We start from the raw sequence: 13,868 nt of genomic DNA on the forward strand, positions 1-13,868 counted from the left end.
TCAGTAAATTCTGCATTTTTCATTCATGCTTTTATGTGAGGAGTATCTTATTTGGATTGAGCTGGAAGAGAGTACAGCCAACAAATGAATTATTTTTTTAAAATATGCAACTTGTGCTCGCTTCGGCAGCGCATATACTAAAATTGGAAGGCTACAGAGAAGATTAGCATGGACCCTGTGCAAGGATGACACGCAAATTTGTGAAGCATTCCATATTTAAAAAAAAGGTATCCAACTTGTATTAATAGAAGGTCAACTCACCTAAAAGAAATATTGAAATTTGTTTAAAGAATATCATATTGAAAGTATGTCAAATGATTAGTTTGCTGACCACCCATAAATCTGTCCTAATTCCATTCAGCTGCATTGTAAACACCTACTTTTCTGAACCCATGGACATAACCAATTTTTGCATTGAGTCCATAAACAAATTTAAAGACTTAATGGAGAAAGAAGAGACCTTCAAAATAGACTTAAATAACTCTGGGCTTAACTCTGGGCTTAACTCTGGGCTTCATGGTTTAACAATTAAACTTTAACTCAAAGGACACCAAATTAGTCCACTTACAGCTTGAGCAATGTCAGCTGAATCTCTGGGGAAGGATAAGTGGTGACATGTTTTCCCTATTAACTACTTAGTAAGATGTGTGTAATTTCCACACACCCCCCCCCCCACACACACACACACACACACACACTTAATATAGCACTAGATTCCTAGGGAAAGCCAAGCAGCTAAGTTTTATTTAGCTGGGACGGTGCCTTATTGTTCAAGATTAGCATGTTGTATATTCAGAGGCTCCCCTTTCTGTGTGCTGTGATTGTGTTTCCTGTTCTCCTGTGTACTGGCATCCCACATAAACACGTTCTTCAGCTGTTAAATGCTTGTCTAACAGCTAACCTAGATTTGATCTTCCAGTTTGGAGATTTAGATAGACTATTTTGTATGTTTCTGATATTTTTATCTGTGCCACCTGTTTCCCCTGACAAGCATTCAGCACTCAGTAAACGCCCTCAGAACAGATTTAGCTGACTTACTATTTACATGTCATCAGGAGTTAGTTTTTGTTACAGGGCTGAAATGTAAAGCCTCACTGATTCTCTGTTCGGCCTGCAGACCTTTGCCTACCTGTTACTTTGAGCGAATACTAATTGTGTGGGTCAGCATGCAGATTCTTTCTGGGAGCAGGAGTTGAGTGTGGATACTGGCTAATTTAGCAATACACACACTTCTGCATCTTACAGAATCTAATCAGAATGGTAAGATTGGTAGTTTCATTAATAGTGTCTAAGAAAAGACTGTAATTAATTTTTATTAGTCACTTTATCATCTCGCCCTTTGAGAAATTTGTGTGAGGCCTCTGAGAAAGAACTTTGTCATGGGCAAGGGTTGCGAGAGAGCTATAAAAACATGGAAAAGTACAAATTCCATTTGTTGTAAAACGTGGTTATGAAGCTTCTCGTCACTCTAAAGAAGTGATTTTACTTCTGGAGAATGAAATGCAGAGGCAGTTTATGATTGTTTTTCCCATTCTTCTGTGAATGCATATTTAGAAAGAAATGTAATTCACATTTTTTATTCTCACACTAGAGGCCCAGCACGCGATTGAAATCTCGTGAGGAGGCGCCCTGCCTCCTGCTGTGCGAGGAGGCACCCTGCTGGGGGGCCGGGACCTGAGCCTGACCCGGGCAGCGCTGGCCGCTGTGTTGTGTCTGCTGGGGTGGGAACAGGCGCTCCTGTGTGTTGTGTCTCCACTCTGGCCTGCCCCCAGCCCCAGCCTCCCCGCTGCCCCTGGGGCTGAGGGCGGCATGCAGTCCCCTCCCGCCCATCTGCACACGCAGCTCCTCCTGAGCGGTTGTGACGCCCAGCTAATTAGCATATTCCCTGTTTAGATAGATAGATAGATAGATAGATAGATAGATAGATAAAGATATTTTAGAAAACATTTTTTGCCCAACATTCTCATAGGCTTTTATTAAAATGTTGTTCCCCACACACCCCATCCCAGGACCTAAGAAGCTATAATGAACTAGGATTCCTACCCACTACTATTCATCCATTTTGCTTATTTGTCGATTCAGAAAACATTTAAAAAATATTGGCATGTATGAAACAGCTAATTCTGTTAGAGTACATTGATCAACTCATGTGCTCTGAGGTCAGACTGCCCAGATTTGAACTGCAGTTGATCTCTGTGGTGGTTGTGTGGACATTGGACAAGTTTTCATCTCTGTTTCAGTCTAGTTGTCTCTAAGTGGGATGTATTAGATTCCTGTTGCCACTTTACCACAAACTTAGTGACTTAAAACAGCAAGCATACGTTTATTCTCTCACTAGTGGGGTGTGAAGGCTCAGCTAGTTTCTCTATTCCAGGTCTCACAAGACTAAAATCAAGGTGTATGTCAGCCTGAGTTCTTACCCGACCAGGCTCATTCAGGTCGTTAGCAGTCTTCAGTGCCATGTGGTTGTAGGACTGAGATGCCTGTGTCCTTGCTGGCGTCTCCTTAGTTTCTAGGGGCTGTCCACATCCTTGGGCTTATGCCCTCTCTTTATCTCCAAAGTCAGCAATAGCTCATTGTTCTGTCTAATCGATTAGCAAGTTTTCATAAATCCTTTAGTGAGGCTTAATGAGGAAATAAAAAGCTACTTCAATAAATCTGGCGCCACGAGGCTAAGTATTTTGCTTCTTTTAATGACTGACCTTCTCATGGCTTTGAGATATATCATGGTAGAGATTAGCATTCGGTTTTATTTTTTTCTCCTTGAGGCTAAAATTGTAAGTACAGTATAACTTCACGGCCAGTGAAAAGTCAAAGCACGTGACAAGCACTAGGATAAATGTCCAGATTAGAGTTAGGTCTCATTATGTGATGTGGGTCCAGCATTACTGATTATGCTTATAATCTTTTTTAACGAGAGCAAATACTGTCACATGGTTCACTGGTTGCTGCTTACTCTGGAACAGAAGTTCTTATGGTACAGTCTTCTTTAAGTGCTGACTAATTTTCTCTGTGTACTGTGTATGTGCTGCTAGTTGAATGTTTGTGTCTTTGCTTGAGAAATGGGTCAAATTTAGCCAAGAATGAATGAAATCTTTCAAGAAAACTTGAATAATTTGAAGTGGCACTTTTTCCTAAAAGAGATAGTTAGTTCTTGTCCTAGGTAAAGGTTGGTGTTAAGGAAAATGATGGCTATTTCAATTATTAACCATTATTCCATCTGCGAAGTTTTCTTAAACTTTCCAGACCCACGAATTAAAACTTTGTAATTTTTATTCCAATTCATAGAAATAATTTCAGGTTTCAAGTAGTTAAAATATTTTAAATAGCTTCAGAGATACATGTGCTCCCATGTCTGAGGCCCTTCTGTGGAATTTCATTGCTGAGTATCCTTACTCTCCTACCACCAGATAACCCTTTTCTTATCATTTAAATAACTCTCTTTAATCCAATTCTGACTTTACACTTTGAACCAGCTAGTTCTTTAAATAGATTAAATTATTCCACATTTCTTTCAGATATATTCGAGATATAGAAGTCTCTTAACCCTTTGCACTCACTTGCTTTTTTCTCGATTCCTTTATTCTAATGCTAACCGTGGCGAGTCACACTCGACATCCGAGTGCAAAAGGTTAATTCCTATACTGTTTTGTCTTACTGTGTCTTAAAAGTGTGTTATAAGTGTGTATCAATCTATTAAAGCTATCTTTTTTTTTTAATCCTCACCTGAGGGTATTTTTTTCCATTGATTTTTTAGAGACAGTGGTAGGTAGGGAGAGGCAGAAAGAAAGAGAAACATTGCTGTGTGAGAGACACATCGATTGGTTTCCTCTCACACATGTCCCTACCGGGGTAGGGAGCAAACCTGTAACTTAGGTAACTGACCTTGATCAAAAATCAAAACCACGACCCTTTGGTACATGGGCCGCTGCTCTAACCACTTTCCAACACTGGCCAGGGCTAAAACTATTTTGTTTTAAATTTAATAAATCTTTATTGTTCAGATTATTATAATTGTTCCTCTCTTTTCCCCCATAGCTCCCCTACACCTGGTTCCCACCCCACCCTCTGCCCTTACCTCCCCCCACATTGTCCTCATCCATAGGTGTACAATTTTTGTCCAGTCTCTTCCCGCACCCCCCCCACCCCTTTCCCCCTGAGAATTGTCAGTCCACTCCCTTTCTATGCCCCTGATTCTATTATATTCACCAGTTTATTCTGTTCATCAGATTTTTAATTCACTTGATTTTTAGATTCACTTGTTGATAGATATGTATTTGTTCATAATTTTTATCTTTACCTTTTTCTTCTTCCTCTTCTTAAAGAATACCTTCAGCATTTCATATTATACTAGAGGCCCGGTGCACAAAATTCGTGCACGGGGGCGGGGGGGGGGTGTCCCTCAGCCCAGCTTGCACCCTCTCCAATCTGGGACCCCTCGAGGGATGTCCGACTGCCCGTTTAGGCCTGATCCCACTGGACATCCCTCTGACAATCCAGGACTGCTGGCTCCCAACTGCTCGCCTGCCTGCCTTCCTGATTTCCCCTAACCGCTTCTGCCTGCCAGCCTGATCACCCCCTAACCACTCCCATGCCAGCCTGATTGATGTCTAACTGCTCCCCTGCCAGCCTCTTTGCCCCCAACTTCCCTCCTCTGCCGGCCTGGTCACCCTAACTGCCCTCCTCTGCAGGGTTGATCGCCTCCAACTGCCCTCCCTTGCAGGCCTGGTCCCTCTCAACTGCCTTCCCTTGCAGGCCTGGTTCCATCCACATGCCCTCCCCTACTGGCCATCTTGTGGTGGCCATCTTGTGTCCACATGGGGGCAGGATCTTTGACCACATAGGGGCAGCTATCTTGAACTTGTGTGTTGGAGTGATGGTCAATCTGCATATTACTCTTTTATTAGATAGGATAGAGGCCTGGTGCACAGGTGGGGACCAGCTGGTTTGCCCTGAAGGGTGTCCTGGAACAGGGTGGAGTTCCCTTGGGGCGTGGAGAGGCCTGGGCGAGGGGCCTGTGGTGGTTTGCAGGCCAGCCACGCCCCTGGTGACCCAAGCAAAGGCCCTGGTATCTGGAATTTATTTACCTTCTACAATTGAAACTTTGTAGCCTGGAGCAGAGCCAAGCCTCCTGCTCTATCCGTGGCTGCCGTGGCTGCCGCCATTTCTGTTTGGATATGTTTACCTTCTATAATTGAAACTTTGTATCCTTGAGTGGAGGCCTGGGCCCACCAGAGTGTGTGGAAAGCTTGGCTTCCTCTGTTGCCGGGGAAACCCAAGCCTCCCTTCTGGTAGCCTTCTTGGTTGGGATTAATTTGCATACTCGCCCTGATTGGCTGGTGGGCACGGCTTGGCTGGTGGGCGTGGCTTATGTAGCAGAGTGATGGTTAATTTGCATATTACTCTTTTATTAGAGAGGATTGGCTTGGTGTTTATGAACTCCTTTAGCTTTTTCTTATTTGTGAAGCTCTTTATCTGACCTTCAATTCTGAATGATAGCTTTGCTGGGTAGAGTAATCTTGGTTGTAGGTTCTTGCTATTCATCACTTTAAATATTTCTTGCCACTCCTGTCTGGCCTGCATAGCTTCTGTTGAGAAATCAGCTGACAATCGTATGGGTGCTCCCTTGTAGGTAATTAACTGTTTTTCTCTTGCTGCTTTTAATATTCTCTCTTTGTCTTTTGCTCTTGGCATTTTAATTATGATGCGTCTTGGTGTGGTCCTTTTTGGATTCCTTTTGTTTGGGGTTTCTGCACTTCCTGAACTAATAAGTCTATTTCTTTCACCAGGTCGGGGAAGTTTTCAGTCATTATTTCTTCAAATAGGTTTTCAGTATCTTGCTCTCTATATTCTTCTGGCACCCCCATAATTCTGATGTTGGTACGCATGAAGTTGTCCCAGCGGCTCCTTACACTATCTTCAAATTTTTGGATTCTTTTTTCTTTTTGCTTTTCCAGTTGAGTGTTTTTTGCTTCTTTGTATTCCAAATCTTTGACTTGATTCTTGTGGTCCTCTAGTCTACTGTTAGGTCTCTGTATAATATTTTTTATTTCAGTCAGTGTATGTTTAATTTATAATTGGTCCTTTTTCATATCCTCGAGGGTCTTGCTAAATTTATCGGCCTTTTCTAGGAAATTCTCGAAAAACCTTATAACCATGGTTTTGAACTCTATATCCAGTCATTTGCTTTCCTCCATTTCTTTCATTTGTGATCTGTTTCTTTGTCTCCGCATTTTCGCTGCTTCCCTGAGTTGGTAGAGTAGCTTTGTGTGCTAGGTGTCCTATAGGGCCCAGTGGCTCAGCCTCCCCAGTTACATGAGGTGGACACTCTTGGTGCACCCCTTTGTGGACTGTGTGCACAGCCTTGTTGTAGTTAAGTCTTGATTGTTGTTGGTATCACTGGGAGGAATTGATCACTAGGCCAATTGGCTGTGAGGATCAGCTGTGTCTATGCTGGGAGAACTTCTGTGCTGGAGACAGCCTTATAGGACGAGACTTGCAAAATTGCAAAAGCCTCTGTGCTCAGCTTGGATGGGGCAGAGTCTCAGGGCTGAGCAGACAGCCTTGGCTTCCCGCCAGCCCTTCCCTATGAGGCCCCTGGGTCTCAGTGTCCCTCAGTAATCACTGCAAGCACCTCTGAGAGAAAGCTACCCTCGAGTTTTGCCCACTTCCAGACAGACCACTTTCTCCCCAAATGAGTCTGGGTTCCTAGGTTCTCGCCCGGAACTAGAGTTCAGCGCAGTTGGGAGCTTCCGTCTCTTTCCCGCTTGAGAAAGCCAGCGGCGCACTCAGCAGGCAGTCCTCTCCGCTCGCCCTCGCGCACGCGCCTCCGGACCTCTGCCTTTAGCAGCTCCCCTGAGTCTCCATGTGCTTTTCTCTTTTCCTGACAGTCCAGATTCCCCCCGTATGAGTCTGGGTCCCCAGGGTCTCGCCCGGAACTGGGGTTCAGTGCAGTCGGGAGCTTCTGTCTCCCTCCTGCTAGAGAAAGCCAGCCAGGCACTCAGCCGCCTGTCCTCTCCGCGCACGCGCGTCTTCGTACCTCAGCCTTTTGCAGCTCCTCCTGAGTCTCCGTGCGCTTTTCTCTTTCCTTCTAGTTGTAGAATTTCCATTCAGCCAGCTTTCCTGTGGTTCTGGATGATGTCCGTTTTGTCTTTTAGTTGTAGTTTTGAAATTGTTATGCGAGGCAGCAGTTTAGGTGTTTACCTATGCCGCCATCTTGGTTTCTCCTCAAACTATTTCTTAACCACTTTTTATATGCAAGGAATTGGTTGAGGGGTTTTAGGAGACATTTAAAACTCAACCTCCAACTCTGAGCTCACATTTGCCAGTTTGTGGATTTTTATTTTTTAACTTAAACTGCCTACAAACATCAGACACATTCTCAATGAGGCCTTCCTAACAATCTTATTTATAATTTCAGTCACCATCCCTCACCGGGCTGGTACTCCCAGCGCCACTAGCCCTATTACTATATTTATTGTTTAACATCTCACCCACTAGACTCTAAGCTCCATAAAGGCAGGGGTTGGTTTGTTTTGCTTGCTGCTGCATCACAAATGCCTAGAATTTTGCCTAGCATAGAATAAACCACTCAATAAAGACCTCTTGAATGATTGTTTCATACATGTGTTTTACATAGATAAATCAACTTACACAGGTAGAACAAACAAGATACGTTTCAACTTTATCCAGAATTTGCACATGTCTTACCATCTCACTGCTATCGACCTGGTCCAGGGCCAGCTGACTTTTTCTTTTCTGGACTGTCACAATAGTCCCCTAACTAGTCTCCCTGCTTTTGACTTTGCCTCTTAGAGCCTAGATTCAGCACAGCAGCCTGAGTGGCCCTCTAAAGTTGCATCCCCCAAAGCTCAAAACCCTCACTCAGGGTGACAGTAGGGAGTTGGGGGGAGGCCATGGCTTAAAATAAGACTGTGTTGACCTGCCTTAGTCCTCCCCCACACTGTCTCCTGACTTTATTTCCTACCACTCCCCCACCTATACCACATGGCCCCAGCCCAAGGCCCCCTCAGGTCCCCCTTTTCATTGCTTAGAATGCACTTCCCTCTTTCCTTCAGCTCTCTGCTTAGCGGTGCCATATTAGAGAGGCCTTCCCTGACCCCCTGACTGTGTTACGTGAAATAACATTCCCCACCTCTGCATAACTCGCCTTTATTTCCCCTTACCTTGCTTTATATTTCTTCATGGCGCTTATGTTACTGTTTGTCTCTCCCCTTGATTTGAATATGTTTCATAAAAGCATGAAGTTTCTTTTGTTCAGTGCTGTATCTTCAGCGTTGTCAGACACATAGAAAACACCTGAAAATATTACAGATGGTGTGCAATAAGTATATGTCATGAATTAATGTGTATAAAAATAGAAGCACTGCTAATTCTTTTTTATAATGTGAAAACTCGAGGGAGCCATTGTAATTACCAATATAAATGCAAGAACATGAGTGAATAGGTAGTATTTATTATATTTAGGTATCATCAAATCAAAAGATAATGAAAGTAATAATAAAGTAATTATTATGAACTGTGTTTCTCACAAACATGAAAAGGCATCTGCTTATTAGGTACATTTGCACCCAGACTCCCAGACTCAGTGCTATGCTGGGCATTCTCCTACAGGCTTCTCCACAGGAGTTGAGCCGTGATGATTCTCTCGTGTAGGAAGTCTTGCTATAATGGTGCCATTTACCACATATTTCTGGAAGGCAGTGCAAACTGCAGATTCTCAGTATGTTAGCACATAGTTAATCAGTATGAAAAGAGGTGAGAAGAAATATGCTAATAAAGAAAAGCCTTTACTGCACTGTCAGTATCTTTAAAGAAAGATTCAGGAGGCACATTGTGACTATTGAAGGTTCGAATGTGGTACGCAGTTGTAAAACCACTGAAGTAGAGGACACACAAGATTCTCGCCCAGTGAGTGAATCAGTGAATCCATCTTCCATCAGAGGAAATGGAAGTTTGGGGGCATAGAATGAGATAAAGACAAGACATATTTTCCTCAATTACTTTTGTTTTTTGAGAATATGTTTAGTGATTCTTCCATTCATGCCATAAAGGATTTAATGTTATTTTAATAAGCTTGAGAGTCTCTGAATATATCTGTTTTCATTCCCATTATTTGTCCATTTTATTTCCTTGGGAAGATTATTTATTGCATTTCAAAAATTGGAAGTAAATGATGAAAGTGCTACATTTTTAAGGATGTTACTGTCATAAATTCGTAACTCTTTGAGAATTTATTTTGTTTGACGAGGTGTCTTCACATGCAAGTGTTTGAGATTTCATTGCAGACAGAGGCCAGCGGGCCATTCACTTTCAGGGCTGTTAAACGTGAATGAAGCTTAGTAATAAATTGCTTCCAACAATAACTTTTTATAAAGACAACTCAAACATAAATATACAATCACAATGGAAGCAGGAAAATGATGAGCAAGGAAGTCAGGATGGTGTAAACCACAGAGAAAACACACCCATGAAAACATTGAGACTCACTTTGGACTCATCACTGTAAAAAAAAAAAAGGCAAAATAGAATTACATTTTCTCTTCATAGTTATTTATCGCTCTAATATACAGGTATGAGAAATGGTTAGTCCTTAATTATTTTTTAATCACCTCCAAACTTAATTATTTCCCTTTCTTGCTGCTGCTCAAGTAAATCTTGACTTTGCAAGTCAAGATCTTTGTGCAGTAGGAAAGAATGTCATCAAAGCAACATACTATATGGATTATCAAAGTATTTGAATATGATTTATTTCATTTTTAAAAGTAAATTAAGTTAATATGAAAAGCCTCTAATATCAAAAAATCTATTTCACCCTAAAAATTAGTTTATTGGATCAGATTGTTTGTGGTCAGTAAGAAATAATAATTCTGATTATAAATAGATTGTTCTCCAAAACGGTTCTAACAAAGATGGAAATCTACACATTCCTGGCATTGCTGTTCAGTAGCATCACTTATTCTAACATTCATAGAGGTGAAATGGGCTCCTATTAAAGACATTTCATTTCAACCTCAGTGTGGTCATAAAACCACACCTCAATAGAGGTAAAGTAAAAGGAGTTATTAATACTTACTTATAGCATTTAGTATGCGTCAATCACTCTTTTAAGTACTTTACAAGTATCATTTCATTTAATCTCCATCACAACCCTATAAGATAGTTAATATTACCATTTACAAATAAGGAAACAGAATCTAGTAAACTCTAAGGTCACATAGGTACAGCAGTCTAGTCTCCCCATATTCGAGGAGGGTACATTCAACCCCACCTCCTCCCCAGTGGATGCCTGAAACCTGCAGATAGTACCAAACCCTATACAACTATGTTTTTTCCCATACATACATACCTATGGTATATTTATAAATTAGGCACAGTAAGATATTAACAACAGTAATAACAAGTAATAAAATAGACCAATCATAATGCTATACTATAATAAAAGTTTTGTGAATTTGGTCTCTCTCTCTCTCCAATAATTTTGATATTTTTCAGTCCAGACTTATTTCTGTGTAATGTTTCCTTTCTTTCAGTAAACGGCTTAGTGTCACTCATTACAGGGGGTCGGCCTCCTACTAAAGACTGTAGGCTCAATGCTTTCTGGTGAGCACTGTTGTTGTTGTCCACTGGAACATGCTTTCTGTTCGTGTCTTCTACCCTGAAGGCATTTAATGCTTTCCCATCCTAACTAAGCACTTAATGTACTGTGGCCAGCACGTTTGGAGTTTGAGGTGCGAGGGAATACTAGCATGAATTCCTTTTCACTTCCTCACAATTTCAGGAATACAAGATTTGTTCTTACTCTACCAGTCGATCTTAGCAACCTCAGCATACGATTTTTCTTCTTAAGTCAAGAACTTGCATCTTTTCACTTAAAGGAACCCATTTCACGCAGTGAATAAAGCTCTTGGTTTTCAGCATGTCTTGAATAAGTTAGGAATTCTTTAACATTACAAAAAGTTAAATGCTTAAGGAGTATAGGAAAAGCAAAAGTGAGTGCCCTTTTTTTAAATTTTGTTTTGTTAGTCCTCACCCAAGGATTCCATTGACTGTAGGAAGAGTGGAAGAGAGAGGGAAAGAGAGAGAAACACATCGAGACTGGTTACCTCCTGCAAGAGCCCCTACCAGGCCCCTGGCTGGAGAGGAACCTACAGCCAAGGTACGTGCCCTTGATCAGAATCGAAACCGGGACTTTGGTCCACAGGCCAATGCTCTATCCACTGAGCCAAACCAGCTAGGGCCAACAGTGCCCTTTTTGATGGCCTATCTCAGTCTTTAGGATTTTTTTATTTCCTGAATAAAGTATTAGAATTTAAATACCTATGTGTTTTTGTTATTGTCACTGTGAAATATGCCTGAGTACATTTTTTCTTTTTCTTTTCAGATGACAGAAATGATGCTCAGGAGAATAGCTTAAGAGCCTTAATCAAAGAGCTGCCAGACACGCACTACTGCCTCCTCAAGTACCTCTGCCAGTTCTTGACAAAGGTAGCCAAGCTCCATGTGCAGAATCGCATGAATGTCCACAATCTCGCCACTGTGTTTGGGCCCAGTTGCTTTCAGTAAGTTAGTGGAGTTTTGCTTTAAATATTATCACATACCCCTTTTCTTTTAGCATTGCCTGAAATGACTGGAATGTATATACATATACTATTTCAAACCAGAAAGTCAACCAACTTCTGTTGGAGAAGTTCCATCTTGCTATTGGGCATTTTAGCCTCATTGTTTGTACCAATTTTTAAGAAAGCAGAAAATACCCTCTATGAAACCATCATTTGTAATATTTCAAACAGCCTTATTTAAAATTCTGTAGATAAGCTTTACTTTCACTAAAAAAGGGCATTTAAAAAAAATCTAATCTGAAACATTGATTAGCAGAAAGGGGAGGAAAACGATGTAGTGCGTAATTTCTTTAATAGTGATAAAGTTCAAAACATCGCTAATGGATGGAAAATTACAAGCAGAATATGTCAGTGACAGAAAAATGTAACCTCAGCTACATTTATTTATTTTCCAGGAATAAACTAGCCTAGAAATAAACTAGTTTCTGTGGTGGGTGCTACATCACTAGCCACAAGACTTTTTGTAAAGCTTTATATTTTATTTTCCCTGTTATTCCTTAAAGCTCTTTAAAGTATGAAACATGATCTTGCAATCCAGGGACTTTGCTTTTCACTCTCCTATTAATCCCTGCTGATATAAAACACATTCCTTCTAGTTATAAGGAGAGAGAAAGAGAAAGGACACTTCCCACACTTTAAAAGCTCTCAGAAATTCTCAGGAAGTTTTTTGTTTTTTTCTTAATAGTGTATCTGCTTATCCACTCCATTAGTCTGCAGAGCCATCCAGCTGCCCAGAACTAGTAATTTTACAGCGGGAGAACCACTGTCTAAATATAAACTCTGGCTCAGATCATAGTGGCTGCAGGCTCAGGACCTTTGCAGCCTACCAGGGGGAAGAGTTCTGCCTTAATAATGATCCCCTTTGTAACCTTAGATATTTAAATTTTAAATAACAGCATTTCATAGGATATGTTAGGGTCTCGTACATAAATGTCTCAAACACAGGCTCCACTAATTCTTATCTTACTCAGGAGCTCTATGGTAGTAAAAAAAAAAAAAAAAGCTGTATTTCTTTTTACGTTTATCTGCAGAGTAAAATTTAGTGACTTGCATCTAAGAAATAACGGTAAGTAGGAAATATTACTCAGCAATTTTGAAACCCTAGGTTCTAGAAGAAGTGAAAGCAAATTGTAAATAGAATGCTTATTTAATAACACACAGATGCGCATATCATTACTGGCGTACTGGATTGGGGTTGATCTGGAATTTCTGATAACCTGCTTCAGTTAGTCAAAATATCAAATAAGTGATGAGTTTTTATTGTAGAGTCTACTAATGATTATAGCTTAATTTTTTTTTTTTTTTGCCCTAGCCAGTTTGGCTCAGTGGATAGCCTACGGACTGAAGGGTCCCAGGTTCGATTCCAGCCAAGGGCACATGCCTGGATTGTGGGCTTGATCCCCAGTAGAGGGCGTGCAGGAGGCAGCCAATCAATGATTCTCTCTCATCATTGATGTTTCTGTCGCTCTATCCTTCTCCCGTCTTCTCTGAAATCAATAAAAATGTATTTAAAAAATTTTTTTTTCTTGTGATAAAATATACACAATAGGTCTGGTGGGTGTGCTCAGTGGTTAGAACATCAGCTCTTGCACCAAAGCATCATGGGTTAGATTCCCAGTCAAGGGCACATCCCTGGATTTCAGGTTCGATCCCCAGTCCTTGTCAGGGCACAACTGGGAGGCAACCAATCAATGTGTCTCTCTCACATCAATGTTTCTCTCTCTTCTCTCCCTCCCTTCCACTCTCTCTAAAATTCAATGGGAAAAATATCCTCGGATGAGGATTAAAACACACACATACATATACTGTATAACAAAATTTACCATTTTAACCATTTTTAAATATACAGTTCAATGGCACTAAGTACATTCCTATTGCTCTGATCTATTAATTGGTATGTATTTCTAAACTTACGGATGTAGACGTCACTACCAGGTCCTTTTCTCATTGAAATAGGCTATAATAATTATAACAGATAGTGTTTATTGAGCACTTAGAAAGTACTGTACTGTCTCATTTATCTAACTGATTCTAAAGAGGTAGAAGTGGTTATTTTTTTTTCTTGAAGTTCCTCTAACTACATCAAGGAAAAGTAGACACTTCAACTCTAGTGACCACAGTTAGTCCGTATACAGTATGTTATAAAGATGGTCAGTGGAAAGCTGCCATTCAAGCACAAGTCTCACCATGAACCACTAAAAGACAAACGAAGGCAACACTTTTCTT

At 40.9% G+C, this 13,868-nt stretch overlaps 1 protein-coding gene across 5 annotated transcripts in view; it reads left to right on the forward strand.

The window, feature by feature from the left end:
- FAM13A (family with sequence similarity 13 member A) overlaps positions 1 to 13,868 on the forward strand; it is a 296,829-nt gene that overhangs the window by 67,869 nt on the left and 215,092 nt on the right. For all 5 annotated transcript variants that reach the window (XM_079771464.1, XM_079771467.1, XM_079771465.1 and 2 more), the window contains one exon: positions 11,405 to 11,582. In XM_079771464.1, the coding sequence (XP_079627590.1) occupies positions 11,405 to 11,582 (178 nt within the window). The remainder of the gene's footprint in view (positions 1 to 11,404; positions 11,583 to 13,868) is intronic.

This window comes from Cnephaeus nilssonii (genome assembly GCF_951640355.1).
Source record: "Cnephaeus nilssonii genome assembly, chromosome: 1".
Lineage (NCBI taxonomy): Eukaryota > Metazoa > Chordata > Mammalia > Chiroptera > Vespertilionidae > Cnephaeus > Cnephaeus nilssonii.